This window comes from Sebastes umbrosus, chromosome 1, assembly GCF_015220745.1.
Source record: "Sebastes umbrosus isolate fSebUmb1 chromosome 1, fSebUmb1.pri, whole genome shotgun sequence".
Classification (NCBI taxonomy): domain Eukaryota; kingdom Metazoa; phylum Chordata; class Actinopteri; order Perciformes; family Sebastidae; genus Sebastes; species Sebastes umbrosus.
Genome location: NC_051269.1, coordinates 28,473,916 through 28,492,476, shown reverse-complemented (window position 1 = coordinate 28,492,476; position 18,561 = coordinate 28,473,916). Strand labels below are relative to the sequence as shown.

General features: G+C 42.5%; 1 protein-coding gene and 1 long non-coding RNA gene across 5 annotated transcripts in view; one reads left to right on the top strand and one right to left on the bottom strand.

Moving 5' to 3' along the window:
• Positions 1-18,561, bottom strand: part of LOC119495532 — a 33,899-nt gene that overhangs the window by 3,681 nt on the left and 11,657 nt on the right. The gene's annotated exons all lie outside the window — the stretch shown is intronic.
• On the top strand, positions 3,480-18,483 carry si:dkey-195m11.8 (fidgetin-like protein 2). Of its 2 annotated transcripts, XM_037782117.1 has the most exons (3): positions 3,480-3,688; positions 4,501-4,748; positions 16,297-18,483. In XM_037782117.1, exons 2-3 carry the CDS (start codon positions 4,724-4,726, stop codon positions 17,460-17,462), a joined length of 1,191 nt encoding a protein of 396 aa, XP_037638045.1. In that variant the 5' UTR covers positions 3,480-3,688; positions 4,501-4,723; the 3' UTR covers positions 17,463-18,483. The 2 variants fall into 2 exon arrangements, with proteins under 2 accessions (XP_037638045.1, XP_037638055.1); XM_037782127.1 differs by lacking the exon at positions 3,480-3,688 and having other exon boundaries at positions 4,413-4,748.

Below are 18,561 nucleotides of genomic sequence, written 5' to 3'. Positions count from 1 at the left end.
CTCTCCTAAAAAAATGTATATCCATCTACGCTATATTTAGAATATTTTACGACAACAAACTGAACTGAAAGTGAACTATATCTAAACTGTTTTTGTCATCTGAGCCTGCTGGCTTTGGAGAGAGCATAGATTCCCCAAGATAGGATTCTCCTTTCCGACAGTTCCCCGTCAGAAAGGAGAAGGAAGGGGCTGTCTGACGCCAAGATAAAGCCGTGAAAATATTCTAAATACAGCGTACACTTATATTGATTTTTTTTAGGTGAGTCTTTCTTTTAGGTGGCTAAAATACGTTTTACTGCCGTCCCCGTCCACAGCCCTGTATTGCTTTGCTCCGGTGTTGATACAACACCCTTTTCCAAACACCCGAACTATGCCTTTAATGCACATTTGGTGCTCTAGTCACTATTGAGTATATATGGCAGATGGACGTGGATACATGACTGATTCAAAATTAACTACAGTGCCCATGTTTGTCACAATGATGGTACATGTCACCCAGTGCAACAGCAGTGACTGACTGGTGTTTAATAGTTCTTGAACAACAGTGGGGCTCTATTGCGACAGAGGAATAAGACACAGGCAATACAAGTTAGTAAGATCAATTCATTGTTCATTTAGGTCTTGTCAGTGGATTTGTTAACAGTGAGAACAAAATAAAATATCACCAGTAGGGCTGTCAAAGCAAACGTAATAACACGTTAGCGATTCGTTTTAACGCCACTAATTTCTTTAACGCGTTAACGCAATCGATCTTTCGAAGGTTGTACTGGGCTTAGTTTTAAAGCTAGAGTGAAGATACTGGTATCATATGAAACTAGAAAACCTAAGGAATCCATTGGTATCAACCATGTCATTTAGCTCGCAAAGGAGGCTAAATAATGCTCCAAACTTGTGCTAAATTTTGTGCTAAAGACAAACTGTCATGGCCATTTTCAAAGGGGTGTAAACCAACGAGTCTCCCCTTTACAGACATGCCCACTTTGTGATAATCACATGCAGTTTTGGTCAAGTTATAGTCAAGTCAGCACACTGACACACTGACAGCTGTTGTTTCCTGTTGGGCTACAGTTTGCCATGTTATGATTTGAGCATATTCTTTATGCTAAATGCAGTACCTGTGAGGGTTTCTGGACAATATTTGTCATTGTTTTGTGTTAATTGATTTCCAATAATAAATACATACACACATTTGCATAAAGCAGCATATTTGCCCACTCTCATGTTGATAAAAGTATTAAATACTTGACAAATCTCCCTTTAAGGTACATTTTGAAAAAATGGGCGATTAATCGCGCGATTTATTCAATATTTTAATGGATTGACAGCCCTAAACAACAGATATTATCCATTAAGTACAAGCCCAGTATTTTGCTGACACGGACATGGCCTGTGGGAGACAATACACACATTTCCTGTTCTTTTTCCAAAGATTTCCTGTTCCTGTTTTGCCCTCTCTCTCTCTCTCTCTCTCTCTCTCTCTGCCTCATAATTCACCCCTCACATAATTTTCTGTACGTGTGAACATGCTTGGGCATGTGTGAATGAAAGTTGTATTCCAACTATTTAACTATGTAGCTACAACAGCAGTCCGGTTTTTGAAGGTATGGACTGATTTTCATCAATAACCCCATTCCCTCCCTCTATACACACATTTACGCACACACACGCACACGCACACGCACACAATTACCATTATAAGGACAGTTCAGTGGAGCAGTGGGCCAGTGCTCAGCTGCTTGAGACAGAATTAGAGTGGCAAACAGCTGAGCTTCTCTGGGGTGCTATCATGTGACCTATCCCACCCACAGGGCCAAAGGGATGCACGTTTAGAGTTACCATGTCCAATTTCCAGCATAGCCGTTATGTGTGTGTCTCCCTGTGCGTTATATCTGTTCCGGTAGTTGAGCTGTAAGGGGGAATTTCTCTCCTCTGTCTCTGCCAGTAAACTCGCTCTCCAACCTGCTGATAGCCGCACCTTTCTGTCCGCCTGTCATTAGCACACACTCTGCCCTTTGTCCCTACGCTTGTCTCAGTGACCTGCTTACGGCCGCACGGCTACACCGGGAGGTGTTCCTGACGTAACAAGAGACCACATCTGGGGGGTTCGCCTCGGCAGTGGGAATGTATCAAACGGCCTACCTTATTTATGATGAAAAGAAAAGCCCCCGCAGCACATTTGGGATTGTTTAGATGTATTGTTTCCTAGCCTGCAAAATAACAGCGTGGCTTTTTTTTTCAGTGTCGGTCAGCAAAGCAGGTAAGGGAGAAAGAGCTGAGCGCTGCACTAGCCATTACTCCTCACCTGATGAAAGGTCTTGTAACAAGCCTCCACCTCTACTGCTATTATTGGCAATAATCAAACTCACGCTCCGATGATGGTCCACTTATTGCTCACAAGAGCTTCATCTCCATAAATCAGAAGGACTGCAGTCTACAACTACTGTAAGGTCGGCGTAACGACGAGGGTGGCGATCATAAAAAGGTGTTCAGTTTTGTGAAAACTCTGCTTTGTAATCATAGTCATGTGATTATGGTCCAATAAAGTTAAATTGCAAAGGAAAAGTTACAGTTTAAGCTGTGAACGACCACCTTCTGTAACACGGCTCACATATGTCAAACATGTGTCTGTCTGTGCCCGTGCGTGTGTGTGTGTGTTTGGGACAGGCAGGGCCCAAAGCAGAAGGAGTGTGTCCTGCAGGGCCTAGAGTGTTTACAGCAGAGTAACATGAGGAGTGGACCAGCTTGTCCCGCCTACTCCATAACTCTAAATGCAGAACCACAGCTGTGTTTCTATGTATGAGGGACTGAGGAGCAAAATAAGGACAAGAGGAACAGAGATAAATGAGCCCTTGGAAAGAAAATGATATAAAAGCAGCATGAGTATATATATATCAAAATATCAGATATTGATAAATTACAGGTGAAGAAATTTAGTCAAAGGTTTGAGGCCAATGTGGAGGTCATTTACTGCTGCCCATGCATGTGCGCAGGCTAGTGTGTGTATGTGTGTGTGTGTGTGCGTGCGTAAGGGGGGGATGGGGTACCACAGGAATTAGGTAATATTGACATGGTTGTTTCAACTCCACCCTCCGAGCACCACTCAGATCAATGTACCAGATCAATAGAAGTCATTGACAATAACTGAACTTCTCATGTGATCAGTGAAGGAGAAAATTCACCATGTGTCCCACATGCTCGTTCATCACATTGAAGGACTACAATAAAAAAAAACATGCACTTGCAAATAAGATCAAATGCACACATGCAGAAATGCATGCACACACACACACATACACCCAGCAGCAGCAGCAGCAGGGGGAAACAGGCTCTTCTCTGACATTGCATGATTGGTCACTTTTTCCCTCTCTCTCCCTTCCTGCTGAAATAGTTTTAACAAAAGAGAGGGAGAAGGAGGAGGGGGAGGGGTGGCGAGGTTGGGGGAGGGGATGTATGTGCTGCTCTGTTGTCACTGGGCGAGGGAGAGCAAGAGGGGGGAGAAGGGAGCTGGAGGGCGAGCGAGGGAGTGTAGGAGAGAAGGATAGGGTCCCAGAAGAGAGTACAAGCCTCACACACACACACATATACACACACACACTCACACGCTCACTCATATACATTTACGTCGCTGTACTTTGTGGATTACTTTCCAAACTGAGCCACTCATCAAGCAAATCCAGAACATGATCAGGTCAGTAACCATGTACTCACTTGTTGAAAAAGATTTTGCTTTTATCTCCTATGACAATGTTTCTGCTGCTTCTTGCACATTCCTGTCATTTTCAATGCTCCCTATTCACTCTTTATGTGTGATATGCCCTCTTTTACGTGCTGCATACTGAATTGCACATGATAAAGTTTCTATTCTTTACACATGACATTCTCAATAGTGTGTCCTCTATGTGTCAAACCAGGTTACATGTCTATGATATCTCCTATTCTGCAATCACTCTTCAGTTTTTTTCTTCCCCCTCATGTATTACATGTTAGACATGATAGCTTCCTCCTCTGCAGAGAGTACAAAGTTCCTTTTGCTGTTGTGGTTTGTGGTGTTTGTGTTGAAACGTGGGTGGCTTCAAAGAATTAGAAACTTGTCTCCGCTGACCGTGCGGTTTTGTGGTCAGAGGGTAAAAGCCGCCTCTCTGTCAGGGTATTTAGCATTGAAAAACTCTGTCTTGATCGGTCGCTTGCACACGTGCATGCACATAAATAGAGAGAAAAACAAACGAGGAAAGCAAAAGTGAGCGCATGAGAAACTTATTATGAGTCAATATCAGTTGATCTCTGCAAGTATTTGAGGAGTTATTTTCACAATGGTATTTTTAATAGGAATATTAAATTCTACATGCAATAAATGCAAGCAATTTTTTTTATTATTTGTACTTGATGCATTCATTAATGTCTCAAAATGTCCCTAAAATCTGGCTTTGCAATAAAAATAAACATCCTCGTCTTATTCACTGTGTGTTTTGGCTCTGACACTGGCATGTGTGTGCTCTTCAGGTGGCAGCGTGTCGGAGCGGTGTTGAACTGTGAAATGAACCATGGAGGGGTCCAGGGGGCCAGTCACTAGCCGAGCCAACAGCCGCACTACCAGCAGCAGCAGCAGCAGCAGCAGCAGCAGGAGAAGCAGTAGCCAGGGGAGGCCCCGCAGCATGCAGCTGGGCCCTTACTAGCACCAAGTGGACCTGGTCCTCTCCTCTTCACCTGGGGCCAGGGCTGCAGAATGCTCAGTCCTGTCACCCCATACAGTAAGTCTGCACTCCAATGACGGGTGTGTTTGGCATGTTGTACGTGAACAACTAGATTGGTTTTGGAGTCTGTTTTTCTTCTTTTGGCTCCTCTTTTGTCCAGGACTCATCTCCTGTGGCTCAGTAGAGGGAAGCAAGGGGCTGGGGGGGTCTCTGAGAAGTCATTTTGAGAAGGCAGATATGCTAATGGCTTTAACAGCTGAGTTTCCAGGCTTTGCATTGAGGAATTTCACAGAAAGTGTTCAGTCGCTGTTTTTTCAGCCCCTCCATGTGAATATAGTATAGTAGCAATTTGTTTAAACAGACAGCAGCTAAAGCACCACTGTATTCCTTTTCTAAGAAGCTGCATGAACATAGTGAAGGAGAGCGTTATTGACTGTATTCAGAGCTTTTCTTTAGGGATGGAAGAATCATAAAATGTTGGTTATATTTATTTTCAAACAATGATAGCACTATCACACTTTGAGATCCTGGGGACACCCTTACTCTATCTTTATTTAAGGTGGAAAATAACTGGAAATCGTGTATATCAATCTATGACTATGGTGTTTTGTGTTGAAACATTCACAAAAACACAACTTGGCATCATTTTGTTTCCAGAGGGGACAGATCTGTTTTCTATGTTTGCAACATTAGTATGTAAAAGCTGACTGACTCATGTGACACATCACAGTAAAGGCCTCGCTTGTATATGTGCTAATCACGAGAGGTTGCTATCCGGGCTGATGAATATGCTTATATTGATTGACTGGGCTATTGATTAGGCCAAGCTTTAACAGGATTACAACGCTAACCTGATTGGAATAATGCAACAGCGATTTACTTGCAGGTTTTAATATTCTAAAGAGCCACACGGATGCACAGAGACAAACAACGGAAAACTTCTAGGGAGAAGGAAGGAGTTTTCTGAGCGTACTGAAGTTTTAGTTAACGTACGTCTGTCACATTCCTCCCTCAAAAAGACTCACAGCGTCACGTTAGATTTCTTCGCACAGAAACGTCGTCTACACACAATCCTATGATGCCATTCATTTTTTCACATCTCACAGACTCGAACATTTCTTGTTCATCTGCACACACACTCGAACAAACACAACATACACAATCATCCACACCTCATTATGGGCTCTATCTATAATGATGATTAGCAGTTTTAGCCCCTTTTTTAGCCGCCAGGGTGAAGCGATTCTGTGAATGAAAGCCAGATCGTTAGTAACCTGGTGTCAGCGGCTTCTCATTAGTCCTGTATAGAGGGACACATAAACATCACCCTCCGCCTCCATTCACACACACACATTAGTCCTCCGTAGTAATCATGACAGCTTGTTAAGCAAATTGTAGCACACCTTAGATCCTCATTAGGTGCTATAGTAAAGAGCTGTGCTGCATGGTGGTAAAATGACAGAGAAAGAGCAAAGTGAAGGGCAGATGGAGGGGACGCGAGGAGGGACTGGTCAGCTGCAGCCTGATATATGAGTGGACACAATAAGCAAAGAGGGGCCAGGCCAGCCTCTGCCACATGTGTGTGTGTGTGTGTGTGTTTGTGTGTGAGCTAAAGGAGTGGGGGAGGGTAAAACTGACCACACAGGCTCGGACACACAGGCCTGTCTTTACTACAGCACAGAGAGAAGGAGGGAGGCTTGAGAAAGGAAGACTTTGGGGGCAAAATCAGAGTGAAAACGAAAGAAAAGTAAAAAATAAAATAAGAGGATCAAAATTATTCAAAGTAAACTAGTTTCCCAGTCGTACTTTGAGATAAATGTGTCCGTTTGAGCGGGAAAAGCCTCACTCCGACTTAAATTGTCATGTGATTTGTAGTAAGAAATGACTTGTAGGTCAAAGATATGTAAAAAGTGAGTCAGATATGGTACAGTAGTTGATCGGCAGACAGCGGTGTGGCCTGGTGGACTGTGCAGGCCTTGAGAAAAGGGGGGAAGGGGAAAGAGGAGGAGCAGATCCTCCTTCACACTGGCTTCAGCGTTTTAGACTATGGTCACTGCTTACATAACAATCTAACCCTCATTTACTCTGTAAGCAAGGAAGGCAGAGATAGCTGTGTGTGTGTAGTCCATTGTCCATTGCCACAAGGACATGCTCCATGTATATTCATATCCCGTTTCTCCTCTGACGTGCTCTGTATTGATCGTACAAGCAGTGGTGTGATTTAACTCTAACTAATACAAATCGCCCAATAATGTGCAAACAGCTGATAGGGTCATTTATCAGCACTGCAAGTAAGCGTGTTCTCGCTCTCTCCCTCGCGTCCTTCTGCCTGAGAGGAGTGGACAGTGCGTGTTGAACGTATGGAGAGGATATGTGCTTTGTAAATAGATCTCAGGTTAGATTCCTGGCATTCCAGCAGCCTGACTCATCCGATAGATGACCAAGAGCTCCTCTGCCTGTTGGCCAGCTGAAACTAAACACATCACCAAAAGCACAATATGCTTGAGTCTGTGTGTGTGCATCTTGAGTGTCCGTCCATCCTCAGGAAATGTAAGTCTTTGTTTACTGTGAGTGCAGTAACAAGCACTAACGGAGGACCTTCCAGCTCCAGAAGGGTGATTTTTATGTTTCCACTCCCCATCTAGCCAACCAGCCGGCCAGCAAAGCCTCTGCCTCTGATGCCTCACAACCCCCAAATCCCCATTCCAGCCAGCCCCTTCCCCCACGCGTACTTTCATCTAATTAACCCCTAATTACTCATACTGATCATGCAGTGGACCACGAGTCAAGCTAGCCTCCATTGACGCACAGAAAAACATCCATGACTTGCATAATTGTGTTTCCTTCAAAGAGAAAATAATTTGCTTGAATTTATTACATATCATATCGATGACAACACTCATTAAGATGTAATGGTTAAAGCACTCACACTGGTTTTAGTGGAGGTTTATGAAGATCTCTTTATGGATGGATCAGGCTCCTGTTTACATACTGCAGATTTTGCTGTTTGGTGAACCCTGAGGCCATGTAGCATCCATGTATAGGTCTCGATATGGGTTGGAAAAAAATCGATTCACCTATGTATTGCGATTTATACATTTAAAAAAAAAAATTTAATAGATTTTTCATGCCAGACTCCATATATTTGTTTCATTTTAGTCTATGCAGAGGTAGAAGGAAGTTACCGCTTTTATTGTTGTAGTCAGAGTAACGTGGCGTCATCCGTTAACCAAAACAAACCGCAGTGAGCCGAAACGATGCCGGTGGATACGACCTGCACCCTCACATTTTAAATCCAAATTTTAAATGGCAAAGTTAGCGGAAGTATACACATGTAACTACGTCCGGTTTTCAAAATAAGGTGTTAACAAAGGGAACTGTATATACAAAATACATATATGGAAATAAGATTGATTGGATTATATTCACCAGAAGTATAAAACATTACATGTCCCTTACAAATGAAAAAGAAAATACCACTAATTTGTGAAGGAAATGTCTTTTCTATTCTATTTCTTTGATTTTTGGGTTGCTGGAAAAAAATTAATAATGCCTGACAATGACTGATATATTTGACTTCAGGACATCTCTGACTACATACAGTACATGCTGAAAATCAAACATTTTTACAGTTTCAATTGAGATATTTTCCAAAGTAAAAGTCCCTAGAAGTGTATGATTTAACTTTTTTCCATGGTCTAGTGTTAAAAAAGTTAACCAAAATCGCAATAATTCGTAATATCAAATTGCAATTCTTGTAGAATCACAATACTTAAAACTCGCAATACACCAAGCCCTACGTCTTGATGAGGAGAGAAGAGGAACCACGAAGCTGTAATTTTACCTCACTTCCTGCTCTGGGTAGATTAAAGGAGACTTACTTGCTTATGTCTGGACAATTAATTACAGGCACACTCAAGGCAGATTTGTACTTTTGAGTCTAAGTGTCAAGGCAGCTACACTGTAGGTGATTGCGGTGTTTCTTTTGGTTCCCAGAGGATTTTTGCTGCAGCTTACATACACCTCTGACCACATGTACATAACTACATGTAGTGTCTGCAGGATTTGGTCGATGTTAGTATTTCCCTGTAACCTCGTTATGCTTGATCCCCTCTTGCCTCAACATGTTCAGTGCTCTCACTGGCTCTTCTGATGTAATCTCGTTCTTCTCTATAATGCTACACAAATTGATTATTTTTCATCAAGCGAAGCCGTTGTGAAGCGCAAACATACTCTTGACCCTAATTGTTCCTGGCCTGTGTGAAGAAACGGATGTGAGAGTACAACAACATAACTACGTTAAATGCATAGTTCCTACTGTGACACTTCAACCTTGCTATTCAAGCTTCACTCATAACATGACTTAAGCTGAGGATACACCAAGCCGCCATCAAAGAACTAGCGGCGATGAAAGCCATCAGCTGCGCCACCTTTGTTTGCTGTGGCGCCCGTCGGTGAGAGAAATCACTCTGCTAGGCTGTTCAGCTTAAACGAATCAATGCACAAGAAGAGAAACGGACGTGAAGAAAGAAAGCAAACGAGTAAAGTCAAGAGGGCACACACAGAAGGCTCTGGACTGAAGCGGTGGCGAGTGACAGTGGTGTGAAAATGGTTGGCGGACGCCGCTTTATTTCATGTACGTATCATAACAACGGCTTGTTTATCCACAGACCTCGGTCTTACGGTTTCCATTTTTGAATGACAAATACAGGCTACCGGGACCTGTTGGTGTGGAGAGTAATTTCCTCTCAGTCAGGCGCAGAACGTACGTGGTAGTTGGCCGTCGGCTGTAATCTTTGCGGTGGACTCGAGTGCAACTTTTTGGACAAAACAAAGGAGACATGAGGCGACTCAACGGGCGGCCTTCGTCGCTGCTAGTTCCTTGATGTCGGCTTGGTGTATCCCCAGCTTTACTGTATCAGAGCTGTTGCAGACAGTTGGCAGACAAGAGATGTTGCTGCTCAGACTAACATTCGGAGCTATCGATGTGGACAAAAAGTTCATTCTTTCTTCAATCTTTTAATTAGTAACATTTGGGACTGATTTATACATCTCCATCGAAGTGTCACCTCACCTAAGCTAGAGGTGTCTGAGTTGTCTGCATAGGTACAATTGATTAGGTTTTCTCATTCATGTCAATGAGCGAAAGATCTAGGGCTGCCCCGAGACGATTGGTCGACTAATCAGTCGTTTTGGCCTTACTCAACACACGCTACTCAAGAATCAAGCCGATTTTGGGCCGGATTCCCCCCTCCCAACAATCATCTGCAAAACCCCGATTTCTTGATGGTTCTAAATATTATCTTGTCAGATCTTCCTGTGGTATGAGGTATGTTACGAGTGTTTTTTACATACCCCTTTACATCGGCTCGGAAGTCCATCCTGGCCGCACCAATTTGAAATTGCAGATATTAAACATTCAATATTTACGATCGGATATTCTGTTGTGAGTGGGGAACCCCGAGGACATACATAACATATTTTTTATATATATAAATTTACGGTTATCAGTAGCCAAACTGCTGCAGGACAAAGAGGAAACCCTGCTGCTGGTCGACAGTATGATAATCACAATGATTAAGGAAAGCTGTCATAGTACCAAGCCGGCTTAGCATTCATCTTTGTCTCTTGGTAAGCCAAGCATGGCCAAGAATGGAGGGGTGTTTCCAAGCCCCGAGCCAACATGAGGTGCTAGATTAAGGTTAGGGGCTCCCTCGCTCATCCCTCCTAATACCCGAAACCCTGCTCCCTAATATCTGCACTTTAACACAGATGTCTGATGCTACAGCACTTGTGAACAGTACAAGGTTTTAATCTGTCGCAGAAATGAACATTTCCTGGCAAGCATGGCAGTGTTAAAATGTTAAAAATGTCTTATTAAGAAGCAGTCTTGGTCTCAGAACTAAGATCTTTGTGTACAAAGAGTGAAAATTTGAAAGAACTTCTGCTAAAGGGAATACAATATGAACATAACTGAAAGCACATTATTGGTCAGCTGATAAAGAGAGCAGTTACAAAGTGTAGTTTTCCAATTTTGAGTCAGTCTCAGTCATTTTACTAATTAGTTATCATAATAATATTACATATTATTAAGTAGATCTACTGTATGTACTTGTATCCAGAGTGGCGTCTGCCTATATGTCAGAAATTAAAAAAAAAATTCTTTAAAGAAGTCACTACTGCTTTTAAACAGTCTTAATTTGTAGCCATATATTTGTAACAGCCTAAAAAGTGTCTATTAATATTAAAAAAACATAATTTTGTGTTATTGCACACCATAATGATCAAGTCAAACATTCGTTTTGTTGCAATCCTTCATTGAAGTTACAGGCTTACAGCCAACATAAGGAGTAAGCTCACCAGTGGTGATGCTTCTTTAATTCTAGTCCGCGATTGTCACAGAGCACTGACACTCCCGTAAGCCTCGTGTGCTCTAATCCTTCATTAGTCTGGTTTCCTCAGTCTGGTCCTTAACCCATCCAGACCCTCCAGTTCACTCTTCCATCGTCTGATTTTCACATTCCTCCGCTGCATTTTGATGAGGATTCCAGACACATTAGATTACTGCGGTCTAATATGTCTCGGATAGATTATAAACCATCGGGTGAAGACGGGGTGAGAGGAGTAGATTGAAGGCAAAGCGGTGAACGTTTGGCTCATGCCTGCAATCAGCATGACCAGTGAGTATCAGTCTGATGAGCCTGTATGTGTGTGTGTCCGCGTGCATGATGTCGGGATTCAAATGTGTGTGTAAACACTTCAATAAGGCCACAGATGTTGTCACCCCAAAGTTTTTGATTCTTCACATACTGATGGACTGCACAGCAAAGATTAATGTTCTGTAAGTCTGCAAGATGTGTGTATTTATTAAAGCGTTTCTGATAAAATTAATATAATGTATTTAGCATTCAGCTGCAAAGAGCTGCAGACTGATTCTCAGTGGGAGAACAAACTACAGGGAGTTATTTGATACTATACTACATCCAAATCTTTTTCACTGAACACAACTGTTTTCCGCAAATAATTGTTGTTCAGTGTCTCGTCTACCATCTTAACTTACTTCTTGGACTTGGAGTGATGCTCTCAGATACACTAAGATGGCAGAGAAGATGATGCCTAACTTGTCGCCAGAATACCTAAAGCTGAACGTGGAAACTGTTTATGTAAAATATATACATCTTTCTCTTCAGCTTAAAACTGGGGAGGTAATGAGAAGAGCTAATGAAGGTACATTTTTTGCTATTTCCCCCAAATTCTGGTGTTGGGTATAATATGTTCATGGATAGGAAATACTCAAGTCAATTTGACCTATATACACCTCAATCACAAATCACCATTTTGCCTCAAAGAGCTTTACAATCTGTTCAACATACAACAACCTCTACTCTTATAGACCCTTAATTCAGGGAAGGAGGAAAAACCCCACCAAAAAAAACAACTCCACTCTCAGGATGGGATGTTGGTGTCAAATAAGGCTGCAACTAACGATTACTTTCAGTGTTGATTAATCTGTTGATTATTGTCTTGATTAATCAATTAGTTGTTTTGGTCTGTAGAATGTCAGAAAATGGTGAAAAATGACGATCAGTGTTTCCCAAAGCCCAAGATGTCGTTCTCAAATGTCTTGTTTTGTCCACAACTCAAAGATATTCAGTTTACTGTCATAGAGGAGTAAAGAAACCTGAAAATATTCACATTTAAGAAGCTGGAATCAGAGAATTTTGTCTTTTTTTTTTTTTTTAAATGACTCAAACTGATTAATCAATTATCAAAAGAGTTGACGATTAATTTAATAGTTGACAACTTATCGATTAAACGCTTAATTGTTGAACCTCTAGTGTCAATACAGAGCAGAAAAGCCTTAATAATTGCAGACAAATAGAGGGGATAAAATCTGAGGACTTTTTGTGGCTCTGATATTGACATAAATGGCTGAACCCTTTGACTCTGTCTGGAATGATAAATGTTAATACCAGTGGCTTCACAGTAGGCACTGTGGTTAGAGGTTAGGGGGGTTTAGGGGCTCCCTAACCTTGTGCCCATTAGACCCACTCGGTGATCCAGCCATGATCTGTAGATTACTGTAAAATACAATGAATCAGCGCCCTCTGCTCAGGGTTAAGTATTTTCCCGGGTCATGATATGCAGTAGTAATTTTGATTCTAACCTTAGTGTACAGAGTGTGCAGAAAATTCAAATTGCTCAACAGGAAGGAATTTTAATTTTCTGTACACTTCTGTACACTAAGGAACAATGTAAAAAACATTATTTGGCACCGGACGGAATATAAGCCTTTTTTTCCGCCCTGTGCCAATAATGTTTTTGTGCCTGTGATGAGCACCATCGGCAGTCAGAATTCCCAGGAGCATAGAGTGGAGCTTGTGCTGGTCGAGAGCGCTGCGATCCCTGGATTGGATGAGTGGGATTACTGGGCTGAAGGATCATTTAATTTAGGGATCAACATGTGGACTGTTTGTGGCCCATCTGGTGGTCCTAGTGGACATGTGATGCAACCTGTCATAATCCACATTCAGACCAGACGTGTGAGTGAGTTAAGTGTGTGTGTGAAAACACCGACCATTGCTGCTATTATTTCTTGCTTTTTATGCACATTTCCTAATAAAATCTTCAAAAGCAGGCTTGGCTCAATACGTAGAACATCTAGATGAACAGGGGCGTGAATAAAGCTGAAACAATAAGTTGATTGCTTGATGGACAGACAATTAATCAGCAGTTATTTTGATCATTCTAATTTTCTAGTTCGTGCGTCTCCAACGTGACAATTTGCTGTTTTCCTCTGTTTTAGAACTGCAACGATTTATCAATTAAATCAATTAGTTGTCAACTATTAAATTAATCGCCAAATATTTTGATAATCGATTAATCAGTAAACTGAATTTCTTTGAGTTGTGGACAAAACAAGACATTTGAGGACGTCATCTTGGGCTTTGGGAAATACTGATCTACATTTCTCATTGATTTATCGAGAAAATACTCAACCGATTAATCAACAATGAAAATAATTTATCGCTAGCCAAATGCCACTGTAATATAGTGCAACATGCGATGTACAGTTGACATGTAAGCGTAAGGAAAAAAAAAAAAAAGTCAAATCAAGACATTTGAGGACGTCATCTTTGGCTTTGGGAAACACTGATCGACATTTTCCACAATTTTCAGACATTTTATAGAACAAATAACTAATCGATTAATCTTAGTAATTAAAAATTATCTTAAGATTAAGCGACAATGAAAATAATCATTAGTTGCAGCCCCCTAGTTTTATATATCATCGTAAATTTAATAGCTTTTGGATTCAAACTGTTCTGGGAAGTTTTAATATACATTTTCCACTATTTTCTCTCATATTATTGAGAAAACAACTCATCAGTTAGTCAAAAGAATTACTGGCAGATTAACCAACACTGAAAATAATTGTTAGTTGCAACCTTAGCCTTCAATCAAAGCTTAACTCACGAAACTATCACAACACGCTGGCCATGATTGTGAGACAATCATCTACGGTACATGCTGTTATCTGTCAAACTGAAGTGGAAAACATTTCTCAAAAGGGGAAAATTATTTTCAAAAAGAAAGAATTAATTATATGCCTCATTTATTCAAAAGTAAAACTGACATAGGAGTTATTTGTCCACTCCTGTTGGTGCAGCTGAGGCAGTAACTTCTTCCTCTGTCTAGCGCTGTTGTAGGGAAGCCCCTCTGGCTCAGGCCTGGGGTCAGGACAGTTTAATAATACTCTGCAATGCCTGGAATGTCAGCCTAATGCCAGTTCAAAAAGACAAGGCCTGCAAAAGCCAATCAAAGCCTACGACCACTAAACCAGTGGGCTTCTTGTTTGTGTAAATGTGCATGTATAATCACACATGGCTTGTGAAAATCTGACTTTTTTTTTACTGTTCAATCAATCGGTGCACTTGTAAAAGTGTTCATAGATATACTGGTCCGATCTCTCTATGTAGTATGATGAACAACTACCCTGATATCCCCCCCCCCCTCCTCTTATTCCCCCTGTCCAGCAGACCCCTGAGGTTTGGGCCGAATTAGATCACACGCTCGGTGGGGGTGGCTTTGTGGACTAAGCGAGCCTCAGAGAGACAACAATGGCCCTAATGTGAGAGAGGCAAAGGCAGAGGGCAGCTCGCGGGCTGATAGAGGCTTATCGCCGTGGAGACCAGGCTGGGGGCTATGTTGCCAGCTTCACATAAAGATTAGAACGGGTGTCCCCTGCCTGGATGAGACTGTGCAGAAGAGCACAGGCTAAGCATTGACATGATTCTGGAAAAGGGTCAGCTAGCTGATGTGATTATGAGGGCAGATATTCATGAAGCCGGACTCTTAACTCTTAGGGGTGGGGGAAAAAATCGATTCACCTATGTATCGAGATTTTTTTTTCTTTTACGATTTTTAAATCAATTTTTTAAATGTCAGAATCGATATATTTGCTTAATTTGAGTCTATGTGGAGGAGTAATGTGACGTCATATCCGTTCCGTATCCGTCAACCAAAATAAACTGAAGTAGGCCGGAATGCGAAAATAGAAAACGGCGGAGGGTCGGCGTGGATACAACCTGCACCCTCACATATTAAATCCAAAGTGGTAAACACTACACATACAGGAAAGTATGGAAACACTTTGGGTTTCACACATTGCCAGGAAAAGCAGAGCTAGACATGACGGCTAAAACTGCATGCCAACTCTGTCAAGGACAGGAAACGTTATTGTATTGCGGGAACGTGCGGTCAAGCCGGCCGTCACTCTCACCTCCATGGTCAAATCGGCCAACGCTACAAATGTAGAGCACCCAAATACTGACATTTATGTTAAATGCATTCAAACAGCCCTGATGCAGCTGACCATGGATGTTTAAAGAGAACGGACCTGACGGGAGAGCTAGCGCCAGACTTGGCAAAGTTAGCGGAAGTATACACGTGTGACTAAGTCCAGTTTTCAAAATAAGGTGTTAACAAAGGGAACTGTATATACAAAATATATATATGGAAAAAAGATTGATTGGATTATATTCACCAGAAGTATAAAATAAAACATTACATGATACAAATATAAAATAAAATAAAATACCACTGATTTCTGACGGAAATGTCTATTCTTTGATTTTTGAGTTGCTGGAAAAAATGTAATAAATAATTCCTGACAATGACTGATATATTTGACTTCAGGACATCTCTGACTACATACATGCTGAAAATTAAATATTTTACAGTATTAATTTAGAGAGTTTCCAAATTAAAAGTCCCTCGAAGTGTGTGATTCAACTTTTTCCCATGATCTAGTGTTAAAACAGTTAACAAAAATCGCAATAAATCGTAAAATCGAATCACAATACTTGTAAAATCGCAATACATTTTGAATCGGCACCCAAGTAAAGTGATAGAATCTAATCGGGAGATAGGTGAATCGTCCCAGCCCTATTAACTTGCTTGTGATTTTTGGAAGACAAAACACCACAAATATCTGGTCAAGACAAAATGCTGCATATACTGTATGTACTCCTAATTTAAAATTTACAAAATTAACATTTTACGATTGTGTGGACTAATTCAGTTCTGGTTTTGTTTCTGTCAGGTCTGTTGAAGATGCACTGGTCCCCGGAGCACGCCGCCCCCTTATCTCAGTGGCCTGAGCAGCACCTAGACGTCACCTCTACTACCTCGCCGCCGTCGGCCCACAAACATGACCCCTACGCTACAGCTGGACGCCGCGGCTATGCCCCTGCGGGTTACCCTTGGGCCAGTGATGACATATCAGCCCTTACTGCTTCCTCTCTGCTCAAACGCTACGCTGAGAAGTACTCCGGGTTGGAGCTGTCCTATGAACGCCCTCCTCCAGGGGCCTACTCAGAGCCTGGGACTTTCCTGAAAACTGAATCTGAGCCATGGGCCCTGGGTCAGGGCATGGAGTGTTACCCTGGACTGGAGGCGTTAACTGGCACCAAGGTGGGCTCTGCATCTGTGGGCATCCCGGCCACAGGAAGTGTGACGGTAGTGAGCGGTAACTTGGCCTCTGAGCCAGGCTACAGTGGCCCTGGCTCCTGCAGTGCCCCGTCATCTCAGGAATACCCTCCTGCCTACAACAGCACCTACCTGTCCTCAGGATACTGCCCTCAGCCCAGCGCAGCACTTCCCCCTGCCCCTCTACACTCTCTGCAGGCCGCACCCACTCTAGTGCCCAGCTACAGCGCCAGCACTCCCATCTACAACTACCCTCCAGGGTGCTACTCCCAAACCAGCCTGTCCTCTGGATACAGCCACCCTAGTGCCTCTTACCTGCCCCCTGGGATTAGTGCCCCCACCCCTCTGGCCCCTAGGCCCACCATGGTGGGGGGCAGCTACAGCTACCCGTCTCACAGCCTTGGAGGGAGCTCCGAGGGAGTGTTGCCACTGAAACGCAAGGCCTTCGAGATGGCAGAGGAAGGACAGGAGGGAGCAGAGGTGGAGGGATCTCGCTACAGAAAGTACGGAAACGGCCACGGAAACAGTCACAGCAAAGGTCACGGCAACGGGCACGGCAATGGCTACGATATGAGCGGCTCGGCCTCAGACCCACAGGCCTACAAATCTGGAAAGCCCATGATGTCTCCCCCTTATGGCGGGGCAGGGGACTACAGCCCACCATCAGGCCTAGCAGGAGAGAGCGTGTCAGGGGAGCACAACTTTCCTCAGCAACAGAGAATGTCTATGAAGTTACCTGCATCGCACACACGACCTGAGGACCCCACCGCAGGGCGCTGACAACACTGGTCGGCATTTGAGAGGATTCTCTCGCTCTTTGAAACCAACCAGGGATCTTAATCCTGTCAGACTTGGGGGAACAAAGTTGGATTTGTCAATGAAAGGTTTAATTTCACAAGAGGGCACAAGACTGGTATTTCTTGTGCATCTTTAACATTTTCACTATTCCTGTTTTTCCAAAGATTCACAGGGACATTTTGCCCTTTAAGGTTGAGGTAAGTCTTAGGGGTGAGGTTAAGGCATTCTCTACATAGATAGCGTTAAGACAGTCTAAACGTATGAGTGTCTGTTTCTCTCAGGATCCTATTTATTTCCTTTCTGCTACTGCAGCAGCAGCACTGCAACGTTGCTGTTTTAAAAGTGGGTGTAATTATTTGTGGCCATTATGTATGTAAAAGGCCTTTGACTGCAATACGTTCTACCACACCACAAAAAAATCATTACCGACCAAAAAGTAAGGAGAGCAATAACTGAAATGGTGAGATTGCCATACTACTTCAGCACAATCACTGCTACTTTACACAGTTGACTCCGGGGCTCGGTGTGTCGCCTGGCCCTCGAGAAATGAATGTTTCCCTGCTCATCCCTCGCTTTCCCCCCTACCTTTACTCATCCTTGACTTTTTTTTTTCAGTTTCCTTCTCTCCGTGTTCTTTATCTTATTCTATCCTGGTGTCCTGCTTCTTGATCTCAACCTTTTTCATTGTTGAACAACTTTTGTTTTTGTCAAGTTTATACATAACAAGCTGCTTATCAAATGATTGCATAGTATACATGAAGCCGCCCTTTAAAATTGTTTTGATGTAAAGACGGAGTGGGGAAATAATCTAAGACTTTATGTTCATTTAAAAATGTATTTAGCATTCACACAATGACAGCATACGAGTATATGCAGATCAAAGCGTGTTGTTTACTTGCAGACTTCTGCTGATCCTAAGACTAACGAATCTGCCTACGAATACTGGTGCAGCTTACGCCTTTAATATTCAAACTATTACAAGAAATAATGACATATACGAATCTAAAAAAACAACCAAAAAAAACAAACAAGTCTGCATACTGCTAAAATTTACTCAGAGCAAACAGTTTAAAGGTGCGTA